Below are 18,615 nucleotides of genomic sequence, written 5' to 3'. Positions count from 1 at the left end.
GGAAATGTTGCTATTTTAATCCTCTGTGAGGGTTAAACTATGTCAACTAGTGTGGAAGTTAGTTAGTGTCATCCTCTGTGATTCAATGTAAAAGATGTGGCCCACTGAAAAGATTACGTTCTACTAGTGTGGAGTGTTGGTTGTTTAATCCTCAGAGTCTGTGGTCTAGTTGATAGATAACTGTCTACTAGTGTGGAGTGTTACTAGTTTAATTATCTGTGGTCCAGTGGACAGATCAATGTCTTCTAGTATGGAGTGTTGCTAGATAATTATCTGTGGTCCAGTGGATAGATCACTGTCTACTAGTGTGGAGTGTTGCTAGTTTAATTATGTGTAGTCCAGTGGATAGAAATTTATCTACTAGTACTTTTGTGGAGTTTTGCTAGTTTAATTATCTGTAGTCCAGTGGATAGATCACTGTTTATTAGTGTGGAGCTTTACTAGTTTAATTATCTATGGTCCAGTGGATAGATCACTTGTCTACTAGTGTGTACTGTTGCTAGTTTAATTATCTGTGGTCCAATGGTTAGATTCCGTTTACTAGTGTGGAATGTTGATAGATTAATTATCTGTGGTCCAGTGGATAGATCATTGTTTACTAGAGTGGAATGTTGCTAGTTTAATTATCTGTGATCCAGTGGATAGATCACTGTTTACTAGTGTGGAGTGTTGCTAGTCTGGGGACATTTATGAAGTACTTATATTTCAATGTTTATTTCTTTTGTCACTTTTATTTCATAACATCTTACAAAAAAGTGAAAGGGGGAGGGAGGCAAACTCCATGGTAATTTAATTTTCTTTACTTGTGTGTGTACATGAAGACAAATGTGCTTGTACCTGTTAAGAAATATAAAATTTAGAAAAAATATTTCGATAAGTTTTTTTAGCAGTAGAAATGAAAGTACAGAGTTTCATCTCCAGTTCATCCATTTTTTACTTTCTGTTTTTGTTCATTTCTCCTTTTCTTTTACATGTACTTTTCAATAGTTAACCAAGCTAATCTAATAGTTTAATTTAAATAAAATTGAGCTCTAGAGTTATTAGAAATTAACAGCAACTGAAACTTCAATACAGTAAATCTCTGTTATAGCGAAGTCCTATGGACCGATAGAATTACTTCTTTAAATCCGTAAAACGATTTAGTAATAATATAATCATATAGCGAATTCACTATACATTATAGATTTTCTTTACCAGACTATAATTTTTGCTTACTGAGGATTAAAATAAAACTACATTAATTTGATACCTTTCATAATCGGATTGTGAATTGAAAAAATTATATGAAAATAAATTCGTTCAAACTATTTCGTTAAATGGTAGTGCAAACTGTTTTAAACTGCAAAGAAATTCGTTATAAAGGTGTTAAATTTCGTTATTATTTACCTCTATGGGACTCAAAATAATTTCACTATCTCTATAAATTCGTTATATCCGAATTCGTTATAACCATAAAATTTTGCAAAGATTTTTACCGGGGACTCAAAAAAACTTCGCTTTATCCGACAATTCCGTGTGATCATACTAAACGAATTTTACTGTAGCTAGAAAACAACAAAACAACTGAAGTAAAATGCTTTGTTTTATTTCTCTTTCATTACAAAAATCAGTACTGGTCATATCTTGTGTCCATAGAGAACTTGGAACTTCTCTTGTTCCTGCTGGAGTGAAACAACAGCTTCTGTTCAATCTTTTCCACCGCTGCTAGTGTCAATATTAAAGTTTCATGTTTCAACATATCTCGCACATTTAATCCTACAAAGAAGAGATATTAACCATGACAATACAGTATAGTAGGTTTAATACTTAACACAAGCTCAAATTTGTAAACTGGTCAATTCATTTTCTTTGCTTTTCAGTGCATAGATTAGAATGTCAGCTAACAGTGGCGACTCTGCAACTCAAAGTGACTAAACATATTCAGAATTGAAATGCACATACATGTAGGGCCAGTGAAGTAAAATGATACTGCTAAAATGAATGAAGTAAAATGATAATGCTAAAATGAATGAAGTAGAATGATAATGCTAAGATGAATGCAGACACTCTGATGAAGCAGAACTAGAAGTCATGAATTTAGATATATTTACATTTTCCAGTTTCTTTGCCTGTGACACTACGTATCGATTTTGTACTATATAACTCGTAACTTCAAATGAGGCCAAATTGAGGCGCCAGTGGGGTTTGCTTATTTATATTTATATATTATATCGTACGATGGCTAAACATTATATATTAAATATAAGTAATAAGGAATCATTCTTTGAATATTATGAGATGATAATTTCGGTCGGGCATGATCAAATCTATCATAAAACTTTTCGAGCTTTATTGGATTTGATCATCCCCTGACCAAAATTAGCACCTTATAATACTCAAAGAATGATTCCTTATTCCTCAATTACAACCCTGGGTTGAGCGCAATGGGGCATTTTTTTGGTCATTTCCAGAAGATGATGATAGGACTTCCAAAAAACGACCATTTGATACTTGTCCTTACAATACATTATCATAATCCATGCACTTTTTAAATTTTACATCATTTAATGTATAATTCTCTTTAAATACGAAAATCAGAATAATTATGACTGACTATGCTTAAAAATAATTTTGAATTCTTTTGCAATATTTTCCATCCTACCATAATTGGAACTATACAGGAGTACAGTAAACTTACCATATACTGGTAGGATGTTATAGGAAGGAAATTCTGCTAATGCATAAGTTATGTTTTCTGGCATGTAATCAGTACTGAAATGAAATAAGTAGGCATTATCTATGGAATAAGGCAACTGGTGATCGAAAGAGACCCTTAGTTTTTGGTGAATACTGTAATGAAATAATTGTCATTTTCCAATGTGAATCCAAAAATTTACATATGTCAGTAAAGTGTTGACACATACTCGTCCACAAATAAGGCGGAGAATCCCCAGAACCTTGTGTCGATTAAATCCTGAATGTACTAAAAGAAACAAAAATAATACAAATTATTGCGATTCTTCATTCATCAAAATGTTAAATTGTAAAAGTTCTGATATTATTAAATTTGTTTTCACATGTACTTGTTAGTTAAATTCAATAATTGATTTCTTCTTTTCATAATGAATACTGCAAAAAAAAAAAAATCATTAGACATGTACATGTATTTCAAATAATTGAAAATCATGAAATCTAATAATACCTCTGGGTCATCTGTGGGAATTTCCAATGAGTCCACTATGTGTAAGTTGTTCTGAGCATATTTAAAGGAGAGAGCTGTACAAAGGCCCTGAACTCTGTATTGCTTGGGCAACATGTAAAACAGAGCTCTTGGTCCTTTAGGACCCAGTGGCTTGGCACCTAAAAATAAACAATAAAAAATAGTCAACTTTAATATATGCATTTATATATGGTAAATAAACTTATGTTGTCTTTTTAGGGTCATGATCATTGTAATTTAAATAAATTTTCGTCTGATATTGGGGGAAAAGAAATAGCCAAACAGCTGGATGCTATTTGATGCTATACTTGTATCTGTAGTGAAGTGTATATAACAAAACAGTTATTGACTGAGGTTTGGGCAACATATATAATTTGTTGGACCTTCAGAGACAGAAATGTTATCCTCCTCCTTGGGGCAACATTTCTGTCCTCACGTCCAACATATCACATATTGCCCTCATACTAAGTTTAAAACTGTATATTGACACCCCTAGTTTTATTCTATCATGATTGAGAACTGTTTGACTCCTCTTCCGTTACAACAGACCTGTTCTGAACATAATGGAGCTCCTGTTGCGGTTCCTGGCTCTCCCGGTTCCCTTCTGGGGCATCTGTTTCCCACCCGACACATCAAGGTCACCTCGACTAGGGGTCCAATTGTAATCCTACAGATAATCCACATCACACAACACTACATGTACATGTACCTGTGTCCTTGAACTCATTGACCTCAATAACATCACCAAAGGTTAAATCTCTAACAGCTTGGACCAAAGGTATTCATTTGAAAAATAATGTATTAACAGATCTGACATTATCCTATTGACATTATTTCACACTCTTCACAAGTTTGGCAAAGGTAATTGGTATATAAAAATAATGATAAATATGTTTATCATATACAAGTAATAGTTATCATATTTGCATAATGGAAAAGAACTTACTATTTTCTTGTAAAATTCCTGCCATCTAAGATTGTGGTATAGTATGTCAAGCCTATAAAAGAAAATTAGGTCACATGCATCATCTTCCTTCCACAGTGCCAAAAAAATCACTCAAACGAGTAGGCTAATTGTTCTCAAACAATTACAAGTCTTTCACCTTATTCTTTTTTATGTTATAAACAATTTTATCATGGTGAAACCTGAAGGGTTGAAAGACCTTAATATAAATATATAGAGAATAATACATACCCTTTTCCATATCACAGCTTGTATTAGCCCGAGACTCCAATATCAGCCCTAGGGCCGAATGCCCGAGGGTTGATATTGGTCGAGGGCTGATACAAGCTGTGATATGGAAAAGGGTATCTATTATTATATTTATTACATACTTAGTAATAAATTTAAAAAGAAAACCCATCAACTTGAACAAATTGATTATTCATATCATTTGAAAAAAGTATGGACATGTACATGTATTTAATAAAAATATGAGTTCTTTTTGTTTTAACAAACATGAAGCTACAGGACGGAATTTCATCAGGTTTTAAAAGTTGACTGCTTTAAAACATTTGCTAGCATTTGAAGTTTTCAACTGCACTTAATGTCAACTGTATTAAACTGAAAATGTTTTATTTTTTGTCTGTAAACATGCAAAAATGCCGAAGCGAAAAAAGGCAGAGGAGTTCCGCAAGGGGTGTGATACGGATCCGTATCAGCCCTGCAGGGCTGATAACCTGTATCAGCCCCGGAGGCCGATACGGATTTGGTGATGTCATCTGTATCACACGTGCAAAAAACCTGTATTTATTACTAAGTATGTAATAAAATAAATGCAATACACATGTACAATGTTAAATATCTCTCGAACTTGTTACATGTACAATAAAAGACAGCATCACAAGTCATTTTTAAATTTCAAAATACAATTTGCATAGAAATGCAAAATGCCAATCACAGAGAAAGAACGAGCTGTAGTACCTTGGATGTACAGCAAATATGTCTGGGTGGAGATCTAGCATGCCCAGTTTATGGTCCTCTACAGTACTGAGGGTCTCCAGCCAGGCTTGCCGGGGCTGTCGGTATTTGTTGCAGTTCTCTAACTTCCTGGATGTGATTAAAGGAACAGACTTGGGGTTCTTTAAGAATTTCTCGTACAAAGTTGGTTCTTTGTTAGCTGCATAGAAGAGAAAATGACTCTATGAAATTTCTGAACATTTCACATATATTCTTTTCATATAATTTACTCACAAAGTTTTTGTTGCTGGGACATTACATATATAATAAAGAATGTTAATTAAGCATTAAAATTTAGATGACACTTGTTCTGAAATGTGAACTGATTCTCAAACATCATGAAAGGTCAACATTTGAAATATAAAAGATTAATTACAATGAATCTTTTGGTCAATTTTAAATTTGGTATATAAGCATGCCATCTTCCAAAATTATCCACACACTATACAAACATCTAAAGCATTCCAAGGTCTGCTCTCATATAGACTCACTGCACCACTACATTATAAACATGATGGATTCTTCTATGTATAACTTAAACCTAATGAATTTGACAAATTTGATGACAATAATAAATGAATAACAGGCTGTCTTTTTTGATCTATGGGCAAAAGTGATTTTATTGGCTATTAATGAAATGTTGCTCTGATATGACCATGAAAGGAATTTTTAAGGCACTTGACTCAGAACTTAATAAGAATAAGACACACCAGAACTAGCTTTATTTTAAGTTTAAAATCAGAATTATAATTCTGGAACTCTGTACTCTGTACTCTGTACTGTTCCATTTTACCTTTTGATCCACTTGCTTCATCTGTATATTTCAATGTAATGTCTATTTTCTGCTGGCAGATGCTGTTTCTCCACAAATATCGCTATAAAAAATATACACTTATATTTCACCTACTCTCTCTGTGAAAATAATAAAAGTCTGGCATCTAGCAAGTTTCTGTAAAAGTAATTTGCACTATATGCAAGTACTGGTAATGCCAAGTCCTTATTGTGATTATGGTAAATGTACTATCGTCCTGTTTAAAAGAGTATATATTCTGCATCTTGTCTATGACATTGAGGAGTGGTATAATACATGTACTGTCATAATATGACAGGGCTATGAAACTTAGTATTACTCCTCAATTGTCTGACATTAGATTTTTCATATTTTTCAATCTCTTTGAGGATATTAGGCATTTTCTTGACTCTGGAGGGCATTAGCATTAAAAAATTTACAATGGCAGATCTCTCTCTGATTCAGGATTTAATCATACTTCTTTTCAATCCGAAAACTGGTGGTTTTAAAAAAAAAATTGAGATATGTTCTTTCTAAAAAAAATATTCTCCTCTAGCTTTGCATCCTAGAAATATGATTGCTGTGTAGGTTGGAGTGGGGGAAAGAATCTCAGTATCTCCCTCTGAGTCTTCATATAGCATTTATTATTTATGCACATAATGTATTGTGATGGTCAGACCAGTTGAATGGCAAACAACCTGACTAGAGATTCAGGGGACCTGGGTTATATGCTAATTCTGGTTTTTCATTATTTTTAGCATCCTGTAATACCTTGTACATTAGGTTTTGCTACCACTATTTACAGACAAATAAAACATTTGAAAATTTTATCTACCAGTTAAGTTTTTAATTGAGAGTTTGTTATTACTGTAGGATGATAGAATAAAGACGAACCAGACCAGAATTCAAACCCTGACCTTTGGACTAAGTTGAAGCTGAGCTGGCAGCAGAAATCAAACTGACCTGCCGTCACATCCCCCAACCCCTTAAATAATCTGCGCCTTTGAATACTGTAAACGTATTATATTTGGCGTGTACGATATTTGGCTGCTATTAGATTTTGTACAAGTCAGTGTGGGTTTGAATTAGCGTATTCCTGAATGTGATTATTTCAATACATATATGCATGGCATTTAATGATGTAATTGATTTAGCAGAAGCAGCATTCCGCCAAAAGCGCTAAATAGAATACACAGCCAGTACGTTTATCACCATACCAGTCTCTTTCATACACCCATCTTTCAATGAAGATATTATGAAAACTAACATTTTGAGACATCTTGATCTTTGTAAGAATTATTCTATGATGGTTTACAAAGCAACTGCACAAAATAAGTCCTTTGTGAAGAATATAACGAATCAAATCAATTCACGAATAGGTTTATTCATGACAAATGTATACAAGTCCACATCATGCTCTCACGCACGCACACATCATCAGCATGGCTATTTTCCCGTGCTCAATCCCCGGATGATACTCTCAAACAATACACACAAAGAACCATAACTCTTACTCAAATCATACTCATACATTCATACTCAAACAGTTACTTCCCTTAGATCATATAAATATACTACCAGTATACCATATTAAATACAATAATTAGTCAGCCCGCAGCCTGACTAATTAAGTTAAGGATGAAACATCAAAAGCGCTTGGGTGAATAAGAATTCTGGGGAGAAATTAGACAGTCTGTGTTAAAGAAATTCGAATAAATTATAAAAATGGTCAGTTTCTAGGTCAAAATGCGCAGTCACACTTTTGTATTATAAGACTTCCACAGTTATCATCTGGATCCATGATTCAGAGCAACATGACTGATATTAATATAGCAGTTTGCGAAGAGGGATCACAGATTACAGAGAGATTTGACAAGCAATGAACATTTACGCTTTTAGCGTAAAGTCCCCCCTACCCCGATCACAGGCGCCTGTACAGTCATAATAATAAGGTGCAAAATAAATGCCCCCCCCCCCCTGCATTATATTAGTTGTTCTAAAGACTATATACATGTACATGGTATTTTAAATAGATTGCGAATTATCTTTTGAATAAGAATAATATTCCGCTGGCTGACTTTCTTAGTTTTTATTAAAAGCTAACCTTGTGAATTGGGCCCAGATTATTTACATGTATTAGCTCGAATTTCCTTATTTTAAAACTTTACTATAAATAAAAGAAATATTATAAACAATATCTAGAATAATGAACAAACCTAGAACTAAACTCATGTTTAATTTTTCAAGCATACCTTGAACTCTATACGAGGGGAAACATTGAGACTTCCAGTAATTTTTCTGCATGTTTGTCCAAGCATTTTGGCAGATATATTGTTAACTCGTACAATAGTCTGTGATTGATGCAAATACAATATTGTGAATACAATTTTGATACAAGCCATAAAAATATATAGCGTTAATAGCGTAATCACGTAACATACATTTGGTCTTTTTTAATCTTTATTTTGGTCACCATTATGGCCCATCCGTTTCCTCCGAGTAAATAGAGGTTTGACTTATCTATAGTGCAAATTTGGTACATCCGGTCAAACAAGATGTTTTACCATGTAAGACACATTGCTTAAGAATCCCTTGTTACTTTTTAATTAACAAGATTTCAATTGTGGAGGTCTTTTAACGCAGTAATTTAGTTGTATACTTTTGATTTCTGAATATATTAATATCCTCTTTTATAGAGTTTAGCAAAGTTTTCAGATTTCGACAACAATCTCTTGTATACTGTATCTGTACTTTACGTTTTAGAAAGCTGTATATAGCTGGTATCAGGAGAAAACGTACCCAAGAGAAAACGTACCCAGGAGAAAACGTACCCAATCTCTAGGGTACGTTTTCTCCTGGAGAAAAGGTACCCGGGTACGTTTTCTCCAAGAGAAAACGTACCCTATGAAAATAATAATTATACTACTTAATAGTTTTTAATACTTTTAAATACTATTTTCATAATAAATATACAGAAATGTAAGAGTTTTATAGATATAGGAATTTAATACTTTATAATTTTAAACATTAAACATGTTAAAGGGGTTGGACATATCAACTAATTTTCAAATGCTACTTTTATGCATATTTCAATGCATTGATGTACAGAAGTATATTCATTTTTTGAATAATATCTTTATAATAATTGTTCCAACTTTTATTTTAGTACGAAATAATTACCTGTCATAAATTGTTTATCAGTCTACTTCTTCTAAATATCCATTTATCGGTAGCCTTACCAATTTGAGTTTCTCAATGCGAGATCCTCTGATTTTAATTATAGTGATATAATCAATTAAATACCTGAGCAGTTAATTTATTATTATGTAATATTATGTATTGCCTCCCCGCGCAGGAGGTAGAAATATTCACTCTCCACACATCATACATGTCGGTGGCGTCGGAAGAATATGACATCAATGTTACATTTCGTAGTAGTTTCCATATATATGAATCAAACAAATATTTAAAAGACTTCAGTAGACTTGGTTTTATTAAGCAAACTTTGTTCTATAGATAAATTTCAAAAAAATGTTAAAAATAACGCGATATCAACTTCTTGACATACTCATCATTTAGTTCTCAAAATGAGATTGCAATGAAACCTTATTATTTAATGGTTTCTTTTATGGTGTATTAATTGTCGACTAATTAAACTGCTCATGTTCGTGGATGTGTATGTTACAAATTATTGTCTTAATAATTTACGTACGTGACCATGGTGAATATGCATTAAAAAACAACAACAACAAATGATACAAATGTTCATTGTATATTTTATTTTGTTTCATTTAAGAATATCTATGAAAACCATTATTTATTATTTTCATAGGGTTTTCTCTTGGAGAAAACGTACCCGTGTACGTTTTCTCCTGGAGAAAACGTACCCTATAAATTGGGTACGTTTTCTCCTGGGTACGTTTTCTCCTAGGTACGTTTTCTCCAGCATTCATATAGCTTTGGTAAGGTATCAAGAAAAGCTTAATGCGTAAAATATGTATACGTAAATTAAGCTATACTCTGCCCCAAGTTACTGCCCATTTGAACCAAATGAAGACAAATCTTAAGTACATGTGGTTTTTATAATGTACAAGAAAAACCCTGAATAATAATTATTCCTTAATTATATATCATAATATTATCAGAGCCTACAAGAGAAAACAAAGGAAAAGTGCCAAAAATAAATACATTTGCTTTGGAATCAAAATGTAAATAATTGCTCATGCAGAAAAAATTCCAGTTACACTATGCATTGGACATCCTTGTTTATCATATATCCACTTTTGCAGGTATCATTAGAGCATGAAATTCTTCTCCATCCACGATATTTTGGACCAAACTTGCTCAACATAGTAAAACAGAAATTATTTACAGAAGTTGAGGGAACTTGCACTGGCAAGTAAGTAATTTGATTTATTTGAATTGATGTTTACAGTTTTCAAATAATATAAGCAGGGTCAACAATCAGAGAGGTCTTTTTGTGACACTCGGGTTACCATGAAAACCTGTGGGCTTCTTGTTGTGTAAGCCTCTTACATGCTAGATTAATCAATGCCTTCGGGTTTTTTTTCTTACCTATATTCACTCGGATGGACCAGCAATGATTACATTAGATTTCTTTCTTTTCTTTAAGATATGGTTTTGTGATAGCAGTGACAACGATTGATAACATAGGAGCAGGCACCATACAACCAAGTCGAGGTTTTGTTGTGTACCCAGTCAAATACAAAGCTATTGTGTTCAGACCTTTTAAGGGCGAGGTTTTGGATGCTGTAGTTACTCAAGTCAACAAGGTAAAGTGTACAATGCATTACTTACAGCCTATTAAGTTAGACCAGAAAAATGATTACCATTATTTATAAAATTTCCTTTGTGTACGGTATATGAATATGCAATGTTAACATCTGATTGGTTATTGCAGGTTGGATTATTCACAGAAATTGGACCATTATCATGTTTTGTATCAAGACATGTAAGTTTATTTTACTCTAAGGAGAAAATGAAAGAAATTCATATATGTGTGCGTTTCTGATTGTTTTGAAATATCTTATCATTATTTGTCTACTTGAGGGTTAGAAATTCATATAGGTGTGCGTTTCTGATTGTTTTGAAATAACTTATCATTATTTGTCTAATTGAGGTTTTGAATAACCCTCATTTAGACAAAAGATGTTAAATTATTTTAACTTGATATTGAATGAATTTCAGTCTATTCCTGCCAATATGGAGTTTGATCCAAATTCCAACCCACCATGTTACAAGAACAAAGAAGAGGTAAATTAGTTAAAAAATACAGCAAAGAACTCATTATGCAATATCCACACATTAATGAAACATAACATACATATATTCTAGATGATGTTTTATTATCTTTCACCTTATTTTTAAACCCCTTTTTTAATGTGATTTTTTAGTCCTCTATGAATTATAATGTTAACATACATGTTCATACAAAATTTTAATCAAGACTGAAAGAACAATGCTATATGTCACAATGAAGGTTGAAGAAAATAAAATTTTGCTTGTTAAAATTTTGTCATAGAATACAGAATTTCAAAAGAAGGAATATATTAAAGGCTTAAAGGTGTACTTTTGATTTTTATAAAGTTTGTATATCAGTAAATATGTATATTCTTTCAATTTATTATTTTTCAGGATGAAGTCATTCAGCAAGATGATGAAATTAGATTGAAAATAGTTGGAACAAGGGTTGATGCTAAAGATATTGTAAGTTATCTTTCAATGATGAAGCAAATGTAGAAGATAATTACTGAAGTATAATTGTTAAACCCAGTATCACATTTCAATTTGGCCCTTCAGCCATCATAACAAAAAACTTATAATCATATACATGTAATCATAATATTATGAAGATTTCCAGCATCAGCAATAACTTGCATTCATAGATCTGCAACTGAGCAACTGTAAACTTTACTTAGAATTAATTGATCATGTTATTTAATTATTAAACTTCACAATGTTTCAATCAAATACATCTGAATTTCAGTTTGCAATTGGAACGTTGATGGATGATTATTTAGGTGCGTATTAACGTAGTTTGAAACTTCACAAAGGATTTTTTAAAACTGTTTTTATTTACTGCCTTTTTAAATTACTATACTTTTGAAGACACAAATATAAAGACACCCACCCCCTTTTTTTAACATATCAAAATTACAGAACAAGATTACTGTTATAGACAATGAAGATATATTTTTGATACGATGCTGTTTAAAAATTGGTAGTCATGTATTTGGCATTTTCAAAATACAACATACCGGTAGTTTGTAATTTTGTTTTAATACTTTTGTGGTTTATAATGGAGCATAATGTTATAAAATGTTTTTATTTCAGGGTTATAAACTTGCCCAGGAAGACACTGTTCTCAGCTGAATCATTGCCGTTGTCATTGTATATAGGAATCACTCATTAAACATATTTTATATATATTGAATCTATTAGTTCTGTCTTTTCTAGTAAGGAAGTACCTGCTTTGGTAAGGTACATGTGTACTCGTGACAATCACTTACTTACAACCTCATGTTAGTATAACCACATTAAATGTCATGCACCATTGTCCAGCTTTTACAGCAGGTAGAAGCTACATGCAATCCTTTTTTAAAGTCAAGAGTGTAAGGTCACTACCGGGGTAGTCAGTGCGGTCTTGTGTTGTGAGTGCTTTCTACCTGTACTGATTTGGTTCATCTTTCATGTAATAAGTCTCAAGGCCAAAAGGGAAGGGGGGAGCTGGTGGGTAGCCTCCATATTGTTTACAGAAGTCAATGCCAATGAAATAGCACCCATAATGCATAACCTGAATAAACTCTTGAAAATTCAGCAACAAATAGTGCCAAATCTCCCATAGCTAAACTCTCTGGAAAAGTCAGCTACAAATAGCGCCAAATCTCCCACAGCTAAATTTTCTGGAAAAGTAAGCTACAAATAGCACCAAATGTCCTACAGCTAAACTCTCTGGAAAAGTCAGCTACAAATAGTGCCAAATCTCCCACAGCTAAACACTCTTGAAAAGTCTGCGGTAAATCTCTTATGCCTAAACTCTCTTGAAAAGTCAGCAACAAATCTCTTATACCTAAACTCTCTTGAAAGGTCTGCGGCAAATCTCTTATAACTAAACTCTCTTAAAAAGTCTGCGGCAAATCTTTTATGCCTAAACTCTCTTGAAAAGATAGCGACAAATCTCTTATACCTAAACTCTCTCGAAAAGTCAGCAACAAATCTCTTATACCTAAACCCTCTTGAAAAGTGAGTGACAAATCTCTTATACCTAAACTCTTTTGAAAGGTCTGCGGCAAATCTTATACCTAAACTCTCTTGAAAAGTCTGCGGCAAATCTTTTATACCTAAACTCTCTTGAAAAGTCTGCATCAAATCTCTTATACCTAAACTCTCTTGAAAAGTCTGCGGCAAATCTCTTATGCCTAAACTCTTTTGAAAGGTCTGCGGCAAATCTTATACCTAAACTCTCTTGAAAAGTCTGCGGCAAATCTTTTATACCTAAACTCTCTTGAAAAGTCTGCATCAAATCTCTTATACCTAAACTCTCTTGAAAAGTCTGCGGCAAATCTCTTATGCCTAAACTCTCTTGAAAAGTCTGCAACAAATCTCTTATACCTAAACTCTTTTGAAAGGTCTGCAACAAATCTTTTATACCTAAACTCTCTTGAAAAGTCAGCGGCAAATCTCTTATACCTAAACTCTCTTGAAAAGTCTGCGGCAAATCTCTTATACCTAAACTCTCTTGAAAAGTCTGCAGCAAATCTTTTATCAAAATATGCAGACTTTTGAAAAATGAAAAACATGAGAAAATTTTTGCTGAAAAAATTACTTTGATTGCAGAAAACACATTTAACCAACAATGAAGTATAACATCTAAAAATTTGCAAACATTGGAATCTACCATTTGGATGATTATTAGACTGAAATTTAATGAACTGTGAACATTTTGTCAGTGGTGTAACAGGTATATAGTATACGAAAAAATTCTTAGATAAAATAAAATAATTCTTTTAAAATGAAGGACATAAAGTTTATATCAACAAACTTCATTTAAAGTTATTAGAATTCGATAACAGAAAATATATGACACATTTACATAGTGACCAACATAACATTTGAGACAAAGTCTTGATGTTACTCAACAAATTTTTGATTTGAGCATTAAAAAGAACACAACTGGATTTTTCTTTCAATGGAGCATAAAAAAGACATTACTATAAATGCACTGGTGTTTTCAAATATACATGTATTATTGTCAGTTAATTTTATTTGGAGAAAAATGTACATGTTTCACCACTGATTATTATGTTTTACCACTGACATTAAAGTTACACCACTGACCTAGCGATAATAAATAAGAGATAAGCGTGTTAAATTTTGTAAAATAAACTAATTTCTATTTTTGATTGCATTTAAAAAGTGATAAATTTGATCTTAAATAAAAGTTTTCGTGCCTCATTCTTTCATAATCTGAAGATAGACACACTGTTACACCACTTATAATCAGTGTTACACCACTGACAGAAAAATTGCATGTAGATGTTTTTTACATTAAATCACTCATTCTTTGATGTAATATTTTTTTACTATTGGCATCCACACACTTTTATCCACCTTGTACCGAGTTCGAACTTTCTTTGCCTCATCAATCTCACAAACAACATTGTCAGTACTATACCAGCTCATATCAATCATGCATTTTGGACAATAAAATTGAATTTTCTCCAATTTTCTCCAAAATCAATGCATACAACACATATACACTTCCTCTTTGTCTATCTATGTTTGTTGAAGCTCAGCTAGCATTTGTTACCTTTAAGCATTTGAAAGATTTTAGTAAAACATAATAGGGAATGTGAAATGTCAGTGGAATAACATATCTTATAATACACTATAAGTCATTAAAAAGTTTGATTTTTTAATAAAAATAAAATGTGGATAATTTCATTTCTTTATTAGAATGAATTTGTTTTTACTTTTATCTTTTAATCAAGTATTTAAATGAGTAAAATATAATTAGAGCACACAAAATGTCAATGGTGTTTCAAATAATGTCAATGGTGTAACAGGTCTCATTTTCCAGATTAAGAAAACACAATTGCAATTAAATAGTCAAGCTTTCTTTATCGTGACAGTGTCTAACTTGTAAAATTGATAAATAACAACTGTTCAAAATGTTCAAAATATATAAATGAAATGGAAGAAAAAGTAAAATAATTAAATAATGTCATGTGGTGTAACAGTTTTTTCAGTGGTGTAACAACAATTTTTGGTTACACCACTGACCGTTATACCACTGATGTATCCATAGTAAATGTAGCAGTATGACCCAAGAGAACAGATACTACACAAAGCTACATAGCCTATGTTATAATGTGATAAACATTCATCATTTATGTGAAAAACTTTTTTGTTCTTTCATAATAGAAAACCTTAAATAGTACGTTATCCCACTGACACAGTTTACATTATATTTTTTGGAGCATACTAACATTTTCTGCCATATTTTCTATCACAATGATGTCATCACTGATACATTTATCTTTTTAGTAGCAGGGAATGATGTCACTATGATCTGGGGGATTCCAACTGTAGTACAATATTATTTACTTGATGTATTTTAAGATATTTTTATATAATTTGCCTTGTAACACCAATGACAAAAATTTTTTGTACAAGCATATATCTCATCAAATCCATTGTTTTTAAAAGAGAACTTGTTAAGGAGCATAGCAGAAATTAAAATATGAATGTTGTTTTGAAAGTTAACGGTGATTTTTGGAATAAAACATCAATATTATTGAAGATATTGTAGGTTAAAGACGTTGGAAAAATTTAATGACAACATAAATTCACTGAAATCTCATAACAAATAATATTTTTTTTTATACTTTAAGCAGTAAAATTGTCGATTCATTTGTTCAACAATATAGGTTTAAGTTTCTAAAATCCAATGGTACTGTATATATTCTACAGAACATTATTTTCCCCCCTTTAAATTGACACTGACACAAAAGGCTGCATATTTTGATAATGACCCGTATGCCTAAACTCTCTTGAAAAGTATGCTGTAAATCTCTTATGCCTAAACTCTCTTAAAAAGTATGCGGTAAATCTCTTATGCCTAAACTCTCTTGAAAAGTTTGCGTTAAATCTCTTATACCTAAACTCTCTTGAAAAGTCTGCGGCAAATCTCTTATGCCTTACCTCTCTTGAAAAGTCTGCGGCAAATCTCTTATACCTTAACTCTCTTGAAAAGTCTGCAACAAATCTCTTATACCTAAACTCTCTTGAAAAGTCTGCGGCAAATCTCTTATGCCTAAACTCTCTTGAAAAGTCTGCAACAAATCTCTTATACCTAAACTCTCCTGAAAAGTCAGCAACAAATCTATTATACCTAAACTCTCTTGAAAAGTATGCGGTAAATCTCTTATGCCTAAACTCTCTTGAAAAGTCTGCGGCAAATTTCTTATACCTAAACTCTCTTGAAAAGTCTGCAACAAATCTTTTATACCTAAACTCTCATGAGACAAATCTCTTATACCTAAACTTTCTTGAAAAGTAAGCGGTAAATTTCTTATGCCTAAACTCTCTTGAAAAGTCTGCGGCAAATCTTTTATACCTAAACACTCTTGAAAAGTCTGCGGTAAATCTATTATGCCTAAACTCTCTTGAAAAGTCTGCGGCAAATCTCTTATACCTAAACTCTCTTGAAAAGTCAGCGGCAAATCTCTTATACCTAAACTCTCTTGAAAAGTCTGCGGTAAATCTCTTATGCCTAAACTCTCTTGAAAAGTCTGCAGCAAATCTCTTATACCTAAACTCTCTTGAAAAGTCTGCGGCAAATCTCTTATGCCTAAACTCTCTTGAAAAGTCTGCAGCAAATCTCTTATACCTAAACTCTCCTGAAAAGTCAGCAACAAATCTCTTATACCTAAACTCTCTTGAAAAGTATGCGGTAAATCTCTTATACCTAAACTCTCTTGAAAAGTCTGCAACAAATCTTTTATACCTAAACTCTCTTGAGACAAATCTCTTATACCTAAACTTTCTTGAAAAGTAAGCGGTAAATTTCTTATGCCTAAACTCTCTTGAAAAGTCTGCGGCAAATCTCTTATACCTAAACACTCTTGAAAAGTCTGCGGTAAATCTCTTATGCCTAAACTCTCTTGAAAAAACTGCGGCAAATCTCTTATACCTAAACTCTCTTGAAAAGTCTGCAGCAAATCTCTTATACCTAAACTCTCTTGAAAAGTCTGCAGCAAATCTCTTATACCTAAACTCTCTTGAAAAGTCTGCAGCAAATCTCCTATGCCTAAACTCTCTTGAAAAAGTCTGCAGCAAATCTCTTATGCCTAAACTCTCTTGAAAAGTCTGCAGCAAATCTCTTATACCTAAACTCGCTTGAAAAGTCTGCAACAAATCTCCTATGCCTAAACTCTCTTGAAATGCCTAAACTCTCTTGAAAAGTCTGCAACAAATCTCTTATACCTAAACTCTCTTGAAAAGTCTGCGGCAAATCTCTTATACCTAAACTCTCTTGAAAAGTAAGCGACAAATCTCTTATACCTAAACTCTCTTGAAAAGTATGCGGCAAATCTCTTATACCTTAACTCTCTTGAAAAATCTGCGGCAAATAGCACCAAATCCCATACTTACACTCTCTGATAGATTTAGTCAGCAACAAATAGTGCCAAATCTCCCATATCTTAACTCTTGTACGTGTTCTTTGCTTTCAACTAGCATTTCTATATAAATCATCACATTTTCGGGACACAGTGTTTATATTCAAAAGCACTGGTCAAGTGAACAAATATAGCAACACTGCTATCACCTTCATTTTTCATGAAAGCACACTTTTCAATATTGCACAAACCATTTTTAAAATTTTTTTCACTGTAGCAGGATATAGAAAATAAAGACCTGTATTTGGTAATAACAGCATCATAAAATTAAATTAAGAAATTAAAAACCACCTAATTAGTGTGAGCGCAGCGTGTACATAGTTTATTGAAACCCTCAAGAGGATGTAAAAACTAAATAAACAATAAATAAACAAAGTACATGTACAAGAGGCCAATTGGCCTTAATGGTCACCTGAGTAGCATAAAACCCATACACAAACTTGTCGAGGAGTCTCATATATGCATCTAATTAATTAGGTTTCATACTGGAGTGGAAAAATTATAAATTTGTAATAAATAGTGACTGTTTGGGAGGGTAACAGTTGAAATTGACACCCCGAGAAAACCATTGTCAACCGACGCGAAGCGGAGGTTGACAATGGTTTTCGAGGGGTGTCAATTTCAACTGTTATCCTCCCAAACAGGCACTATTTATTTTGTTATACTGAATGTCTTAATTTTTTAGAAAATTTTACTGCTTTTATATAGGAATAATGTGAATTCTACAGCGAACCGTACGCGCATAATTTTCGCGCATGTAACATTTTTAATGTTACCCGTTGCTAAGTGCGTTGCTAACGCTGAGGGTAATAGAAAGGATTATGAACTGCGTCTTAACCAATCAGATTTCAGTATTTAACATGAAAGTATAACAAATGACGACCACCTCCCTGCCTGGAATCTTTCATAAAGAACTGTAAAACCTGTAATTTTGGCAAAATACTTGAGTTTTCCTTTCAGGTGT

At 32.6% G+C, this 18,615-nt stretch overlaps 2 protein-coding genes across 2 annotated transcripts; one reads left to right on the top strand and one right to left on the bottom strand.

The window, feature by feature from the left end:
- Positions 1-1,569: 1,569 nt before the first annotated feature.
- Positions 1,570-8,314, bottom strand: LOC128178856 (39S ribosomal protein L4, mitochondrial-like). The gene is made up of 9 exons (XM_052846234.1): positions 8,202-8,314; positions 5,953-6,034; positions 5,124-5,319; positions 4,146-4,197; positions 3,749-3,866; positions 3,182-3,339; positions 2,904-2,962; positions 2,678-2,751; positions 1,570-1,755 (listed from the first exon to the last, which is right to left on the bottom strand). Exons 1-9 carry the CDS (start codon positions 8,265-8,267, stop codon positions 1,607-1,609), a joined length of 954 nt encoding a protein of 317 aa, XP_052702194.1. The 5' UTR covers positions 8,268-8,314; the 3' UTR covers positions 1,570-1,606.
- Positions 8,315-8,428: 114 nt separating this feature from the next.
- LOC128178857 (DNA-directed RNA polymerase II subunit RPB7) lies at positions 8,429-12,027 on the top strand. Its single transcript, XM_052846235.1, has 7 exons — positions 8,429-8,516; positions 10,239-10,348; positions 10,583-10,742; positions 10,871-10,921; positions 11,158-11,223; positions 11,605-11,676; positions 11,957-12,027. The coding sequence occupies exons 1-7, from the start codon at positions 8,505-8,507 to the stop codon at positions 11,999-12,001; spliced, it is 516 nt and encodes a 171-aa protein (XP_052702195.1). The 5' UTR covers positions 8,429-8,504; the 3' UTR covers positions 12,002-12,027.
- Positions 12,028-18,615: the final 6,588 nt, after the last annotated feature.

Source organism: Crassostrea angulata, chromosome 3 (genome assembly GCF_025612915.1).
Source record: "Crassostrea angulata isolate pt1a10 chromosome 3, ASM2561291v2, whole genome shotgun sequence".
Taxonomy (NCBI): Eukaryota; Metazoa; Mollusca; class Bivalvia; order Ostreida; family Ostreidae; genus Magallana; species Magallana angulata.
The sequence above is the reverse complement of the archived record's forward strand: the minus strand, read 5'-3'. Positions and strand labels throughout refer to the sequence as shown.

Bases quoted from the DNA above. Each gene is read 5' to 3' on its own strand.
- LOC128178857 (XM_052846235.1), top strand. The intron at 10,743-10,870 runs GTAAAGTGTACA...TGGTTATTGCAG, and splicing joins TAGTTACTCAAGTCAACAAG to GTTGGATTATTCACAGAAAT. The intron at 11,677-11,956 runs GTAAGTTATCTT...TCTGAATTTCAG, and splicing joins GGGTTGATGCTAAAGATATT to TTTGCAATTGGAACGTTGAT.
- LOC128178856 (XM_052846234.1), bottom strand. From the start codon at position 8,267: ATGCTTGGACAAACATGCAGAAAAATTACTGGAAGTCTCAATGTTTCC. The intron at 6,035-8,201 runs GTATGCTTGAAA...TATTTTTTATAG, and splicing joins CCCCTCGTATAGAGTTCAAG to CGATATTTGTGGAGAAACAG. The intron at 3,340-3,748 runs GTCTGTTGTAAC...GTTTATTTTTAG, and splicing joins CTCCATTATGTTCAGAACAG to GTGCCAAGCCACTGGGTCCT.